Source organism: Ursus americanus, chromosome 25 (assembly GCF_024610735.1).
Source record: "Ursus americanus isolate L20-20 chromosome 25, mUrsAme1.1.p, whole genome shotgun sequence".
Taxonomy (NCBI): domain Eukaryota; kingdom Metazoa; phylum Chordata; class Mammalia; order Carnivora; family Ursidae; genus Ursus; species Ursus americanus.
Window position 1 is genome coordinate 3,832,293 of NC_142151.1, and position 17,553 is coordinate 3,849,845.

General features: G+C 35.9%; 1 protein-coding gene across 12 annotated transcripts in view; it reads right to left on the minus strand.

The window, feature by feature from the left end:
* The window catches only part of ERC1 (ELKS/RAB6-interacting/CAST family member 1), a 554,385-nt gene that overhangs the window by 349,370 nt on the left and 187,462 nt on the right, over nt 1–17,553 (minus strand). For all 12 annotated transcript variants that reach the window (XM_087855512.1, XM_087855510.1, XM_087855513.1 and 9 more), the window contains one exon: nt 14,971–15,164. In XM_087855512.1, coding sequence (XP_087711638.1) covers nt 14,971–15,164 — 194 coding nt within the window. The remainder of the gene's footprint in view (nt 1–14,970; nt 15,165–17,553) is intronic.

Genomic DNA, 17,553 nt, shown 5'->3' on the forward strand with positions numbered 1-17,553 from the left:
TGTTAAGAGAGCTAGCAAAAAACAATGTCACATAAACTACAAAAGAAGACTTTCTAAAAGAAAAAGAGATAATCAACAATATCTAATACCCCAGAGAGGTCAACAGACCCAAGACAAACAAAGTCACTAAATTTGGCAACAGCCTATCACTGAAGACATCTTAGCACAGCAGTGAGAGAAGAATCCAGATTGCATTTGGAAAACAGAAGTGTGGAAGTGGAGTCAGGGAGCATAAATGATTTTTTCAAAAACTGTGCAAGTCCAGCAGAAAAAAAAAAAAGGTAAAAATAAGATACTGTATTGAATTGAGGCCAAGGAAAAGATACTGAGAAGGATTACTTCCATTTTCTTTTTAAGGATAGGGGAAACTAGTATATGTTTTATGTCTGGGAGAATCTGTGGAAAGGAGGAGAATACAAATAAGGAGGAGAACTTCATTTATGGAACAAGGGTTTAAAAACTGTAAAGAGGGAAGGAATGAAAGAGAATAGGAAAATGTGGCCTTGAAAAAGAGCTGAAACATGAGTTTCACTGAAACAAAAGGAAGGTTAACATGAGTGAAAACATAAACCCAGGACTGTGGTTACCCTAAAGCTCTATTTACCAGGCAAAGGAGGGGAGGTCATCTAAGAGAGAAGGAAGAGAAGAGTGTAAATCTGACTGAAGACGCCTCTTCATAAATTAGATCAATAAAAGTAAGTATGAAAGAAGGGCTAATTTTGCTTTTTACTATATTTACAACCCACACAAATTGTTTTATTCTTAAATGAGTCAAAGGTAATGGGACTTTTTCAGAACTATCATTTAGGTCATCAATTTAAACAATGAGAAGAAATACCAGGGAGTAGAAATGGGAAAGAACCTTTTTCCTAAAACGCCTCAACATCTTAGCTTTCTACCCATAATAGAAAGTAGCACCTGAAAAGATAAGTGGAGTCTTAAAATATCATTACAGAAGAAACCTATCTCCTTTTCACATTTTCTACACATACACAACTTTGCACTGGGATTCTACTTTGCACTTTCTATTAACAATGGTAAGAATCAATTAAGAACAGTATAGTGTTTTAAAGAACCTGAAATATATCACATCATGCTATCATATGCCAGATAAAATAGGACTCCATGAAAAGGGCAAAAAGGAGCATCATAATAGCTCTCTATATCGATTGTTTACCCTGTACCAGATACTGTTCTAAGTGCTATTCATACGAACTCATTCACCGTTTACAACAACTCTTTATATAAGTATCCCAATTTTACAGATGAAAACACTACAGATGAAAAATCTACCTAAGAAAATTCAAGCCATCTGGGACTCCATAGCTCATACTCTAATTCTGACAACAGAATACAGAGAATACATGAAGTCCTGAGGTTGAAATGAGAAGATCTGGCTTCAAATCTAAGTTCCACCACTTACTAGTTGGTTGACCCTAGAGAAATCAAGTTCCCTAATCTTTCCTCATCAGAATAATCATCTGTCCTGTGTAACCCACACACTGTCTGTGAGACTCAAAGAAGACAGGTGCTTTCATAAACAGTAATATATATGACGTTAGAAAACAGCAGCTAGGTGAAGTGCGTACAGTGTTAACCACATCATTTTCGGAACTGTCTCAGAAATTCTATCGCCTTCATTTACATTGCCATGCTCACACACGAAAGAAATAACTTCTAAAATTCAGGTTTGGGGGGACCTGGGTGGCTCAGTCAGTTAAGTGTCTGACTCTTGATTTCGACTCAGGTCATGATCTCAGGGTTGTGAGATCGAAACCTACATCAGGCTCCACACTGGCTGTGGAACCTTCTTGGGATTTTTTCTCTCTCCCTCTGCCCCTCCTCCTCCCTCTTGAAAAAAAATTCAGGTTTCCAATTGTGCTCTGTCTCTCTTCCTAATAAAGATGGACAAATTACTTAATGGGCCTGGAACTTGTATTATTCACCTAAAGAGTGGAAAAAATAATTCTCTCTACATACTTGCTGGGAAGATCAATTAAAATAAAATATGTAAAGGTTCTACCATAGTGCCTCTGGCACATATAAATCAAAGGAGCATGGCTGTTTCGGTTATCACTTTTTCTACCATTCAGCAGAATCACAAAATAAAACCAAAATTTCAAGGATGTATAGGTTTGTAAACGTAAAGTAATTTCAAGATTCATCGAACTTTACATCAGAAACCAGGGATGTACTATATGGTGACTAACATAATAAAAAAACATTTAAAAAAAAGAAAGAAAGATTCTTCTAAAAATCCACAGACCATGGCAACTTTCCCTCCAACGTTCATGCTGCATTTTCTATCTCTGATGAAATTTTAATTAAATTAAAACAATTTTTCTTCTCATTCCCCTGGTGATTCCTTTCATCTTCATTTTGCTCTCAGTCAAAACCTGCTCAATCTGATTCTTGCTTTCTGACTGCTTTATCTTTTGAAGCATAGAACTTTGAATCCACTCTTTGGGTAAACCTAAAACTTCTGACATTTTATGCAATCGTAACTAGATTTCTAGACATATCTTTCCTGGAGTAAGTTGTTATCATTTCAGTTCCTCATTAGAGCTCAAGATAATGTTAGTATACATGCTCTTATCTTTGTGTTAGTACAAGCATACTGACCTTGAGGTGAGACTGAAGAAAACAGCAAATCCAGGAAGAAAATGTGAAAGAGAAAGTTAGAAAGAATTAATAAGGACAATATTCAGGAAATAATGTTATTCATAGACATAGACAAAACATAAAAGCACAGGATTAGAGAAGGAAAAGGTGTAACACAAATTCTGCACAGGCACTAAAAATTAGTAATTTCAGATTTTCCACTCTCAACAGGTGTGTTTTCATATTAGATTACACCATTGTACCTTAAGGTAAGTTTCAAGGAAAATTTTTGTCTAAAATTTATCATTTCTTGAAGGAAGGGGGAAAAAACTATTAAATACAAAGGAAAAGAGAAGGTCAGCACCTCCCCTTTTTCATTTAAGTAGCTGTGATTTCATAATTTAAATCATTTAATTTTATAATACCCACCTTATAACTGACTACTCCTTTACCCACCCCCCACTCCATTTCTTGGATCCAAGCTGTCCATAACAAAAGCAGAAAAACATTAAGAGCTTCAATCATTCTGTAGAACACAGAATTCTAATTAATAAGGAAGAACTTGAAACAATGGTCCCAAATGTGAAAATAATAATTTTTCCTGATTAGAACCTAATTTTTTTTCTCATTCCAAATCTACCAAAATGTACCTCAAATGGTGCAATCTAAAAGCAATAATGAACCAGAATATACAGCTCTATAAACATCACTCCATTTCCAATACTGTGCAGCAGTTAGAGACGCAAAGTTGCCATGCTCAATATTCCTACATAGCATGAAGCCCCGGTGGTTCGTTATTGCTTTTTATAATAACAGGCAGTTTTCCCTTTTTAAAAATTAATCAATTTCACTGAAGTTAGTATTATCCTCCAAATACTTAACTTCTAATGGCCAGCACCATCCATACTGTCTTTAGGATCTAAATTTTACTTTCAGAATCTAAGACAAAAGGTTTATTTCTTGAATGCAAGCACCATTTCAATTTGTACTTTAATATTTTCTGACGTTTCAGTACTTCGAACCAGGGTTTTAAAAAGTCATTGTGAAAATAATGAAAGGTAAGAATGACAAAATTTATTATTCCCATTCTATAAGATAAAGAGAAATGAAAAACAGAGAATAAAAACGACTTCCTCACAATCACACAGTGTGTAAGTGGGAGATGCAGGATAAAAACGTGGGTCTGCTGACATCTCCCTGGGCATATTTTATATGTTCTGTGATGTTTACAGATTCCTAAAGGGAATATATAAAATAGATCCATGCATCTTTGGCATATATAAAACAGTAGAGAACGCAGATAATGTTCAAATGCAAAAACAGGCCAATCTCTAAATGACTGTTCCCAATTATCTTTTCTATCTTTGTTGGTTATGACACAATAAATTAGAAAAATTTTAGATCAACAATGACACTAGCTGAAATGTCTTGTAGTTGCAAGGTTTTAAGTAAGACTTGGGTAAATTTGTGGGGAAAAAATTAAGCTTACTCCTATCAACAGTGAGCAACTTCTTACCTATTTCATTGTTCATGAGTCATATTTCACTTTGGCATCAAACAATAGCTCTTGGGACATTATTGTGGGAAAAAAATCTGCATATAGAATAATTCTATAGAAATCTAATGTTTGCCCCTTTATGTAAAAACTTAAGGCAACCACTAAACAAAAATTCCTATAACAAATTACAAGGTGCTGTGCCCACAAGAAATTTTGGCAAAATGACCTAATAGAATTGACTATACAAAGCTGTATAATTTATTCTTCTTTTAAATGAAATCAGTGAAATTCATCAAGGAGGAAGAAGAAAGAAACAAGCAGCTTCCTCAGAAAGCAAGCTGAAGCCAGCAGGATCAGATAAAGAACCAGTCATCTTCAGTTATCATATTCTTAGTATCTTTCTTTCTTTCTTTCTTTTTTATTTATTTACTTACTTATTTGTTTTTAAACACTACCCATTCCCCCTCAAGCAAGAAATATAATCCCTGCAGCAGCAGTTACTTCTCTTCTACTCAAACTATGCGAAGACCACATTTTCTGACACTGAATTTCATGGGCCAAAAATACATAACCATGAATTTACAAGTAAGGAAATTCTTCTCTGAGGAACCATTTTCCTCATGAATTGTATAATAGTTTATGTCAAAGCTATATACAACTTAATAATTTTTAGATAGAAGATATCTGAAGACCTTAAACTGAGTATCAATTTGGCATTTCTTTCCAAAAAACGTATAAATATGAAGACTAAATACGTAGGTTTACATTTTTAGGTTATACTGTGTGCATGGCTAAATATACTGTGAAAGCAATATGAAGCAATCACAAACATAAAGCCCATTTTCCCAATAAAAAGGTCCAAAAAAAAATTTCAGGTCAACCTACATAAATAAACAGGAAGTAGGTAAAAGAGTCAAACATCTAATTATAGTAGTAAATATATTCATTTGTTTACACACACATTTAAAATGGGGTACATTGGAAAATAAAGTTAATTTGGAAATACTTCCTTCCACTTCCACATTCTCTGAAACAATTTTATTCACTCTCTTTGCACGCATCTTCAATATCAATTCACCAAGGACAGAAGATAAACCATTACTTTATGTATCACTAAGATGAAAAAGAATTATACTAAGCTATACCATGCCATTATTCATACATGTATCCCAGATTCAGAGATGTTAAAATGTAAAAATAAAAGTTATAATTGGTATTTCATTGTGACAAATAAGGTAGGAAGTTATCTATACTTCTATTTAATCTACAGATCAAAAAATAATCCCATTGGAGTACTTAAATTATATAAAAATATTCTATAGATATGAATTTACTTATACTTTTACAGAAGGAAAATTAAAGGCACAATTGTAAACACATTACAAACATACAGAAGAAATGAATAAAAAATAATAATACTTGCAGTATCACTAATAAGTGTATAAGGGACTAAAATCTCCACCTGTTTGATGAAAGGTCTGAATACACAGGTGATGGAAAGATAAAAACGGAAGAAATGTGGGATGATTAGCTAGTGAAACAACAAAGGAGCTCTGTCTCTTTGTATTAACATATATACAGGCCCTCAATAATGTAGAGTCACAGAACAGAACATGATAGACACTGTAAGAATAGCACAAATAAAGAAAAGAGAAATTACTACCTCAGGGAAGTCAGTAAAGCTGGCTTTCTTTTCCAAAAAGGTAATAGTTAAAAGGGGTCAGATTCCCAAAAATGAATACAGAAAAAGAAAACTTTAGTCAAAGAGAAAAGAAAAAGAAAAAGCAGGTAAGAAAAAAGGATTCATCTTCTAATTTTGAGGCCTTTTTTTTTTTTTTTTTTTTTACAGAAACAGAGGTAATTCTAAGGACTATCAAACCAAAACTTCACATTTCCCAAAACATTTTAGGAGATTTATGAAAAATAAAGACAACTCCATTTCCATTACATAAAATTTCAGACACTAGTAATCTTAAAAGCAAATCAAAAATTCAAAAGGCCAAATCCTTGAGACATGGGATTTAAGCCTAGCAACTATCTTCCCTAATTTCTCCGAATGCCACCAGAAAAGTTCTTTCTCTTACACATACATACATGCAAATAACACCCCGCATTATATATTCACTCCTAACAGGATAGGGAAACAACCCCAATCTTCATGTTCAAGCTTAGTTCAGTACATTGATCTTGATGTATACAAGTACAGATTTATCTCACTTACCAAAATGAGATTAAGTTACTACTTTAGCAGCTCAGACAGCTAATTCAGGAGCTAACTACCTTGAGCCTAAATTCTGAGCAAAGTGAGAACACTCTTGCTTTTAAAAAAAAAAAAAAATCGGGGTTGGGGAGGGGGGGACAAAAATCAACTAAAGAGGTTCTAAATCTTATGACTAGATATACTCCACTACTTAAACAAAGCCAGTTGTTCATGAATCAGAACGTAATTCCCTTGGAAATAATATTATACATGCAGTTTAGGTTTTCTTGCCAGCCCACAAAATTTAAGTTTAGTCGTGATGCAAGAGCCTAGATACTAATAGTTCAAGATGAGGTCTAAAAAAGATGGTTAACAAAGAAAATAAAATTAACCATCAAAAAGTGAAAAAACCAAGTTTCTTCCATTATAAGTACTTATAGGACTGGCCTAATAATGTGTGTGTATATGTGTGTGTGTGAATGAATAAATAATAAAACTTGTCTCTGATTTTCTCGCTTCCTTAGAATGGCAGCAATAGCAGTATCCTGGCTTTCCCTCTCTATTTCATGTCTCTACACCAGAGTTTCAGGACCTGAAATTAAAAGTCTATGGTCCAAAATTACTTACTAGCGTTCCAACCAAACAACCCCTCAAGTCATGATTTCACACTAGTCTTAAAAATTAAAAGACCACACTGAATAGCACAAAGTTCAAGAAGCCCCTTCTCTATATCCAGGGGCAAATATTAATTGGGTACGTTGAGTATTACTTCTCAGGAGAGCTCAACCAAACCTTAAATCAAAACCTTATCACTGAAATTTCCAGTTACTATACAAGCCATGGAAAGATGCCTCTGCTGAAACCATCACAAAGGAAAAGACAACAGGGGCGCCTGGGTGGCTCAGTCATTAAGTGTCTGCCTTTGGCCCAGGACGGAGCCCCGCATCGGGCTCCTCTGCTGGGAGCCTGCTTCTTCCTCCCCCACTCCCCCTACTTGTTCCCCCTCTCGCTGGCTGTCTCTCTCTCTGTCAAATAAATAAATAAAATTTAAAAAAAGGAAAAGACAACAGCTGTTCTTTGTTGAAGTTTTAGTCTTCTGGGGCCAGAAATATCTCTTTATTGAGTCCAGACTGACAGAAAGGCTAAAAGTCAGACATGGAAAAACTGGCACTTGGCGACAAAGCAACCCACATGGCAGTTCCAAAGTACCTGTCCTCTAAGACAGCATTCCAGCATGTGGGAAAAGTTTTTGACCTCAGCAAGATCTTCAAGTGAATAGCCTCTGAATCATCCAGATGTTTCCATCTTCCCCTTCTTGAAAGTAAGCTCATTAATAAAAACTTGAACACAGGAGGTTAAGGGAGGGGGAAAAAAAAAAAGGAAGGGAAAGATTCTGTAATTCTTAGGCACAACTCTATTCCCACCTACCTATGTGTTAGAGGACCAGATATTTAATAATCTCTCTGGGCCTCAGCCTCCTTATCTGTATTTTAAAAATTCTATATAGGGGCACCTGGGTGGTTCAGATGGTTAAGCGTCTGCCTTCAGCTCAGGTCATAATCTCCAGGTCCTGGGATCGAGCCCCATGTTGGGCTCCCACCTCAATGAGGAGTCTGCTTCTCCCTCTCCCTCTGCCTCTCCCTCTTCTTGTACTCTGTCTCTCTCTCTCAAATGAATAAATAAAAAATCTTTAAAAAAAAAAACCTCTATATAGGAACTCTTTCCAAAAACAAACCAAAAAAGTCATGATGCAAGAAGAGGTAGCTAAAATTAACAAATACAACTATTAAACAAATTACATTAAAATTTTCAGGACATCTTTCAAAGAAAAATAAGATCTACCTGATAAATATCAAAAGGAAGACATGCAAGGCCTGCAGAGTTCCTACAGGCAATCTCCACCCAAAATATGTGCCAGTTTGCTTCTTAATGTTTCCAATAAAGGACAGAAAAAGAATTGATCGTTGAATACAAATGAAGTAAGAGTAATGCCCACATTTCAAAGTGAAATAAGAGCATTTCTGCCACAATAAAAATTTGTTTTTAAAAGGTCAAAATATATCCCTCTTTAAAACAGTTGCCTGATTGAGGGCAAAAATCTGTATAATGAATGCCCTCTTGAAAAGTGAAGGGACAAGATCTGCTCCAGGCATCTGGGTGCGGATGACCTCAGAGAAGAGACAAAGAGAGAGAGGACTGAAACAAAGGGAAAAAAGCAATGACACCTGTGTGGACAGATCTGGAAATAGCAGTACGGCAGAACCATCTGTAACTGCTTCAACTAGTATCCTCAAATTACTGCCTTATTTAAAAGAACCAAAATTGGCATAACAAGGGACTCACTCCTGATTTCAGGTAGCAATTAAAACAGCAAGGAAGTTAATTTTTGATTCATAAAGTATCAGGTAGACAAAGACAGCCCAACCTTGGTCAAGCCCTCTAAGCTGCTTCTGTTCTAGCACCTTCAATCCTTGTTTAACTTCTCAAAACTTTAAATCTTTTCAAATGGTTGCTTCTACTACAGAAACACTTTTAAAGGAAGCAAAAACCGGGGGGGGGGGAGGGGGGAGTTTGTAAATAACTGCAACTGTCTGAATGCTTTGGGTGGCAAATTATAGAAAATCTTGTTTCAAAATAGTTTAAACTTTAAGAAAATGTACTATATCACATAACGGGAAGTCCAGTTTCAGAAATACTCCTAAAATGAGTTCAAGAACACTCCTGAACTGAAGATGACACAAACAAATTAAAAGATATATTATGCTCATGGACTGAAAGAATTGTTAAAATGTCCATACTATCCAAAGCAATCTATATTCAATGCAATCCCTATCAGATTACCAAGGTATTTTGCACATAACTAGAATAATTCTAAAATTTGTATGAAAATGCAAAGACCCTCAATAGCAAAAGCAATCTTAAAAAAACAACAAAGCTGAAGGTACCACAAGCCCAGATTTCAAACTATACTACAAAGCTATAGTAATCAAAACAGTACGGCACTGGAACAAAAACAGACATGTAGATCAATGAAACAGGATAAAGAGCCATGAAATAAACCCACACTTACATAATTAATCTACCACAAAGGAGGCAAGACCATACAATGGGGAAAAGACATTCTCTTCAGTAAATGGTGTTGGGAACACTAAACAGCTACATACAAAAGAATAAAACCAAACTACTTCTATCACCATATTAAAAAACAACAACAACAAAAAAAAAAAAACTCAAGATGGATAAAAAACCTAAATGGTAAGACCTGAAACCATAAAACTCCTAAAAGAAACCATAAGTAGTAAATACTTAGACACCAGTTTTAGCAGTATTTTTTTTGGATCTGTCTCCTCTGACAAGGGTTAACATAAGAAAAAATAAACTACCGGGACTATATCAAATCAAAGAGCTTTTGCATAGCAAAGGAAACTACCAACAAAATGAAAAGACAACCTACTGAATGGGAGAAAATACATGTAAAAGATATATCTGATAAGGGGCTAATATCTAGAACATTTAAAGAATTCATACAACAACAAAAAAACCCAATTTAAAAAATGGGCAGAGGATGGAATAGACGTATTTCCAAAGAAGACATAAGAGGGCCAACTGACAAAAGATGCTCAATACCATGAATCACCAGGGAAATGCAAATCAAAACCACAGTGAGATATCACCTCACATCAGTCAGAACGGCTAGCATCAAAAAAGAAATAACTAGTGTTGGCGAAGATGTGGAGAAAAGAGAACCCCAGTGCACTGTTGGTGGGAATGCAAACTGGTGCAGCCACTGCGGAAAACAATATGGAGGTTTCTCAAAAAATTAAAAATAGAAATACTATGAGACCAGTAATCCATTTCTGGGTATTGACCCGAAGAAAACAAAAACACAAATTCAGAAAGATGTATGCACCCCTATGTTTACTGCAGCATTATTTACAAGAGCCAGTATATGCAAGCAAGCTAAGTGGCCATCAGTACATGGATAAAGAAGATGTGGTATATGTATTTATAATGGAATATCACTCATTCATAAAAAAGAATAAAATCTTGCCATCTGTGACAACTGGATGGACCTAGATGGTATTATGCTAAGTGAAATAGGTCAAAGAGAAAAAGACAATGTTACAACAAAAATCAAAACAAATACCAAAAACAAAACAAACAAAATCAGAAATAGACTCATAAATAGAGAAAACAAACCGGTGGTTGTCAAAAGGGAGGGGGAAGGTGGAATGGGTGAAATAGGTGAAAGGGAAAAAAGGTAGAAATTCCCAGCATAGAAGAATTATGTCACGGGGATGAAAAGTACAGCACAGGAAATATAGTCAGCAATATAATAACATGAATGGTGACAGATAGTCACTACACTTACTGTGGTGAGCATCTCATAATGTATATAAATGTCAAGTCATTATGTTGTCTACCTGAAACTAACTCTACTTCAATTAAAATAAGATATAACAACAACAACAACAACAACAACAAAAAACCCAAAACGAACTCATAGGTACAGACAACAGATAAGTGGTTGCCAGAGGTATGGGCTGAGGGGGAGCGAAATGGCTAAAGGTTGTCAAAAGGTATAAACTTCCTGGGGATCTAACGTACAGGATGGTGACTATAGTTAACAATACTGTAGCGTATATTTGAAAGCTGCTAAGAGAATAGATTTTAAAAGTTCTCATCACATGAAAAAGAAATTTCTATACCTGTGTACAGTAAGAGATGTTAACTGCAGTTATTGTGATTATTTTGCATTCTACACAAATATCGAATCATTATGTTGTATACCTGAAACACATCATAGGCCAATTATACCTCAATAAAAACAATTTCTTTAATTAAAAAATGCTTTAAACAATTATTGCAGAAGTCTGAAAAGATATTAAATCAGAATTCTACCAGCCGGGGCGCCTGGGTGGCTCAGTCGTTAAGCGCCTGCCTTCGACTCAGGTCATGATCCCAGGGTCCCGGGATGGAGCCCCACGTCGGGCTCCCTGCTCAGCAGGAAGCCTGTTTTTCCCTCTCCCACTACCCCTGCTTGTGTTCCCTCTCTCGCTGTGTCTCTGTCAAATAAATAAAATCTTTAAAATAAAAAAAAAAAATTCTACCAGCCTACATTACTCTTCTCTCAATATTTTAAACATTATGCCAAAGATAAACCTCTCTATGATAAATCTAAATAGAAACTCTAATATGACCACTTTAGAGAGAAATTCTTAATTACATTCAGGGTTCCTGAGGCTAATCTAAATTGATCTACTTATTTAAGGACAGGTTTCTTTATTTTTGTTTTTGTTCTTCCTTAAATTGATTTACTAAGACTTTACAAAATCACCGGGTGATAATTTTTTAAAAAGTCAACTTGGCTAGGCTTAAGTGTTCAGATACTTAACCAAACACTAATTTAGATGTTACTATGAAGGTATTTTGCAGATATAATTAAATCCTCTAATCCATTTAAGTAAAGGAGATTATCCCAGATAATCAGAGTGGGCATAACTGAGTCCTTTGGAAGGCTTCTAAAAGCAGGGCTGAGGTTTCCCCAGGTGAGGAAAAAAATTCTGCCTGTGGACTTGACAGAATTTTTGCCCATGCCCATGGGATTTCTATCCTGCTGGTGATCTTCTCTTCCTGTTAGCAAATTTCAGACTTCCTTTGCCAGCCCCTCACAACCATGTAATACAACTCCTTGTAACAGATTTCTGGGCATTTTATATATATCTCCTACTACTTCTGCCTCTCTGGTTGCACTCCCAACTTATATATGCCACAGTATAAAATACGAATTTAGAAATAATACTTCTTACATGTAGTTGGGAAAATATTTTATATGTGCAGATATATGGGTGGGCTTACATAATCCTTTTAAAAACTGCAGTCAGTCAGTGATACAAGAGTGGTACAACACTGAATCATCTAACAGGAGCTACTATTGTTCTACAAGGTCAATGTAAGGGACTATTCATTTTTATCTAGATCACAAAGAATAGGTCTGGGAATTCTTTATGAACTCTAACCCTTTTAACACTGGGGTTCTTACGTAAGAAAGAGTAGGAAATGTGCAAAGATTACTAAGAATTTTCTCTAGTTCAATGATCATAACAGTACACTTTTTTTTTTTTTTCATTTAGAAGGTTGCTGAACATCCTTTAGAAATGAATTCTACATCCTGAGTTATGGTGTGGCACTACCATCACACTGGTTAAGAGGCCACTACTTAAAGGGCATTCCAGCACTAAAGCAACCACGTACAAGGGGGGCTAGAAACAAAGACGAAGACAATCATAATCAACAATATCAGAATCTTACCAGAGAGAACACGTAATGTTTTCCACAAAACAATGTACCCGAGAGGTACAGTTCAACTTGACACATACCAGCTGTTCTTTATTTCTGATCAAGCAAAATTCCCAGCAAGCCTCAGCAGTAGCAGGAGCAGCAGGAGCAATTCAGTCTAGTACAGAACTGTAGCCTTACATAACACTCACTTTCCCAGGAAGTCCCAAACAAACCCCCCTGACGGTGCAGGGACAGAAACCTGGCGTGGAAGGTACAAAGTGCGGGAGACTGGTTTTCTGAGAAACAGCATGGCCAAGAGGGGACACACACAGAGACCAAAACCCCAATGGATTAGGATCATGGTAAGACAAATCAAAAGAAAGGTGAAGAAATCCAAATGATAAATTATGGGGAGACAGACACCCACACATAGGAAATAGTGGAATGGCAACACAAGAAGCAAATGGTTAGTAAGAAACACGGCAGCCACACACATGCACCTCAGTACTAAATATGGGAACAAAAGGCATCATATAACCCTGTCTCTATTATTCATATCTTAAACTATATAGCTGGGCAACAAATTATAAAGCCAGTAGCAAAAACTGAGTTTTAAAACTTTCCTTTGTTTGGTAGCCAAGAAACTTTGTGTCAAATCCTAAAACAAAATTACAGTGCTACCTGGCCAGAGGCTAAAACTGTGTACTGCTTTTCAGCCTTTTAAGTTATATTCTATGGAAAGAGTAGATCATTAACAATTTTCTCAAAATGTGAGAAATAGAGTGGTTAATAGAAGTAATTTGTTGTGCTTTGGGTATCAAATATAGATTTAATCCTATTTCTTACTATCTTTCAAGTCACACCCAACTCCAAAACTCAGTATTAGGTCCAAAAATGAATCAAAAAGTTTTTCAAGCAAGCTGCCTGGAATAACAAGCAATAATTTCAATGTAGATTTCTAATACAAGAAAACAATCCAAAAAATGAAACTTGATCAAGGAATTTCTCTTCTGAAATATTAAAATATTTGGTGGGAAGCCACTAATCCATCAAAAGTATTATATTTTAAAACCTATGCAGCACTGCTGCTGATTTCAGGCCAACACAAAACAGAGAGGCATGTGTTCATGTGAGTATGTAAGTGTGGTGTGTGTGTGTGTGTGTGTGCTGGGAGAAAAACTGCAGTGCAAACATGAAAAGGGGCATACAAAAATATAATAATCTAATCTTGAGACTGGTAATTTTTAAATCTGATCTTAAGAATTCTATCCATTTGTCTTATCCAGAACCAGAAAATATGAATAGAGTTAATACCAAAGTAAGAGGAATCTCGTGAGTATGCAATCAGTATAGTGAAGAAAAATTGTGAGGGTTAGACTTTACTGTTTTAGTTTCTTGAAAATCAAAATTCTATGGGTATAGGAGAAAAATCAATTCCAGGGGGGAATATCAAGTCTGCCAGTCACCCAAAAATTTTAAACTTAATAAACAGGAAAGTCGTCTCATATTTCCCAATCTTCAAAAACACGAAAATAAAATTTTCCTAAGAATCAGCTCCAAGGAGCCACATATGTTAATGACTGTTGTCTCTATTTAGAAGAACATGGGTGATTAATGAAGTTCTACTAGAAGAATTACTTCTATGTACTTATAAATTTCTGTTAAACACATGCTGTAAAAGAAGAGGTGAAAAGACATATACTTACCTCTTTCATATAAAACTCTAATTACAAAAAAAAAAAAAAAAAAAAAGACAGAAAATTCCAAGAGAGCTGTTGGGCTAGATCTGTAAACGCAGCTCATTTTGAAGAATTCAAAGTCAAAGACGCATAAAAATCATATCCAAGCCTCTTAAATTATCCTCAAAATGTCACTTCTTTTAAATTTGACCTACGCACTGATGTAACAGCCTGCTTCTCCACAATACAAATTGTGTAAAGTCTAACAATTCACAGCTGAAAGGAGCATTGGGCTCAATAAAAAAGGTCTAAGCCAATGAAAAAATATTACCTCCTTGAACTTGAGGTTCATTTGCTCTGTAGATAATAAAGTAATTAAAAAGCAAGTAGCTATTTGTACTCTCATATTAGCCAGTAGAAAAATTTAATTTCTCCACTTATGAACACTTTCTCACTTTCCAATCAATGATGCTGCTGTCCACAGCTTCATAATATATCCCCATTCGATGTTGCCTTTCAGATGTTGCAGCAATGATCTCACAATAACTTAGAATAAAAAGTAGATTAAAAAAAATAACACAAGCACTCAAGAACCTAAATTCTGAGAGGTAAATATACTGAACAAGTATGCCCCCAAAAGTATACAGTTTTAAAACCATACTTTAACCTTTCTAACATAGTAAGTCCACCATTCAGCTTTCCTACCTTACCTTTCCAACTCCGCGATCTTCTTATCTTTGTCATTCTTCTCATTTTCCACTTCCTTCAAGATTTCCAAGAGGCGGTCAACTTCTGCCTGGGCCTTGCTAGATTCATCTTTGTACCTGGCAATCTCTCTCTCCAATTGCTGTATTCGGTCACTCATCTCTGGACTGGCTCTGGCTTCCAATGTTGCCTCATGTGCCTATAAAGAAAAGTGTTCAAATTCTATCAGACATACATAGTGGCAGTAGGCAAACCACGTCCTAAAGGACCATCTCTATTTCAATTTAAATAGAGCAATATCAAATACCTAATAGCTAGTCTTCAATTTATGAAGTTTTTCCTCTGCTTAAATATTAGACAAAATATTAGTAATAAATTGAGAATTAAATTAATCCATCAATTATGGATTTCAAATGGCTTTGTGTTTAGATGTACTACTGTACATCTCTGAATACTGGGCCAAAAATCATCATATGACAAGACATTTTTTTTTTTTTTTGCATCTAAGTGAGACATACAAACAAGCCATTAGACTACTATTGATCTCGCCAAGATAATCTCTCCAATCTCTCTCAAAAAGGCATCACCAGAGGGGCGCCTGGGTGGCTTAGTCGTTAAGCGTCTGCCTTTGGCCCAGGGCGTGATCCCAGAGTCCTGGGATCAAGCCCCGCATCAGGCTCCCTGCTCCACTGGGAGCCTGCTTCTTCCTCTCCCAATCCCCCTGCTTGTGTTCCCTCTCTTGCTGGCTGTCTCTGTCAAATAAATAAATAAAATCTTCAAAAAAGGGGGGGGGGGCATCACCAGAGATTCACTGCTGATGTTACTATAACCAATGCCAATGCTGAGATCTAATTCCCACTTAACCCTTACTTCCCTTCCCTTTTCCTATATACTGATTTTACCAAGCATGTATGAATCACATGGCCTGGAGCATACACAATCATATAGATACTACAAATGTGATGCCATAAAAATGAAATTAGGTTACAGGACGTCTGGGTGGCTCAGTCAGTTAAGCATCCGATTCTTGGTTTCAGCTCAGGTCATGATCCCAGGGTCATGCTTAAGTCTGCTTAAGATTCTCTCCCTCTCCCTCAGTCAGTTAAGCATCTGATTCTTGGTTTCAGCTCAGGTCATGATCCCAGGGTCATGAGATCGAGCCCCACATCTGGCTCCATGCTCAGCATGGAGTCTGCTTAAGATTCTCTCCCTCTCCCTCTGCCCCTCCCCCCACACGCTTTCAATCTCTAATAAAGAAATAAAACTTTTAAAAAAACCATGAAGTTAGGTTAAGAAAATGGCTATCCGCATACAAGTACCTTCCTAAGATAAGAATTCAGGATTTTACAAGATAACATGGAACAAAGTCAGAAATCAACAACCCCATTTAGAACCAAGAAAAAATTTTTATTCGGAATCCTATTGCAAATGTAACAGTATTTCCAATGCATTTTGGAATGCAAAACAATTTCAGTAACTAAAAACTAATTATTAAGTCTTTAATTTTCCTCCTGAATCTCCAAAGCCATGCATGTATAATGTACTTAAAAAGAAGGTAGAGGTGAAGATGTTTTATTTTCCCTTATTTAACAGACAATAAAACATAATTAGTTCTTTAAAATGGTTTGAAAAAATATTAAAGGGGTAAATATATATTATTAGGAAATACTTCAGAAAGCTCTGAGGCGAAATACGTTGAGCAGAAATGTTCCTACAAATTGGGCTAAATGCTTTGTCAAAGCAAAAGCTCTACTTCTAAAATCAAGACCTTTATCAACATCTTTTGTTTCAGGTTTAATCGGTTAGGAAAATCCAGTTACTAACAGTGGCCTTTAAAAAAAGATTCCACTGGCAAACATGTATTTTAATGTGGTAGCAAAATTCTAACCTAAACTGGTGTGGTTAAAACCCACAACAAAGTAAACTCAAAAGGAAAAAGAGGCAGCCCTGAATGAATTAACTCATTAAGAATAAAATAAGGCAGGGGTGCATGGGTGGCACAGTGGTTAAGCGTGTGCCTTCGGCTCAGGGCGTGATCCCAGCATTATGGGATCAAGCCCCACATCAGGCTCTTCCGCTATGAGCCTGCTTCTTCCTCTCCCACTCCCCCTGCTTGTGTTCCCTCTCTCGCTGGCTGTCTCTATCTCTGTTGAATAAATAAATAAAATCTTTAAAAAAAAAAAAAAGAATAAAATAAGGCAAAAGCAGAAATGCAAATACTTCCCCATGCTTGGGGGGGAATTTTGATCTTACAGTAACTTTTCCACTTTGTATTCACCCCATCTAAAAGTCTAGAGTTCCTACTTGAGGAAGGGAGAGAGAAGGTCAAGTGAATTCATCTTCTACAGAGTAGTAAAAAAACCACTCATACAAATACAGAAAAAAACATCAACCAGGGCTTTATGGCACTACTCTGTCACATCACTTACTATTCTGAATGGGTGGCTTAATACTATGTCAGGATCCTAAAGGGAGAAGTCAGTAAGAAAAGAATAAAAAGAGGCAGAAGGAAATGCTATAAGAAAAGGAACAAGAGAAAGAAAAGATCAAAAATATAATTTTTTAAAACTTGCCATAAGAAAATTCTC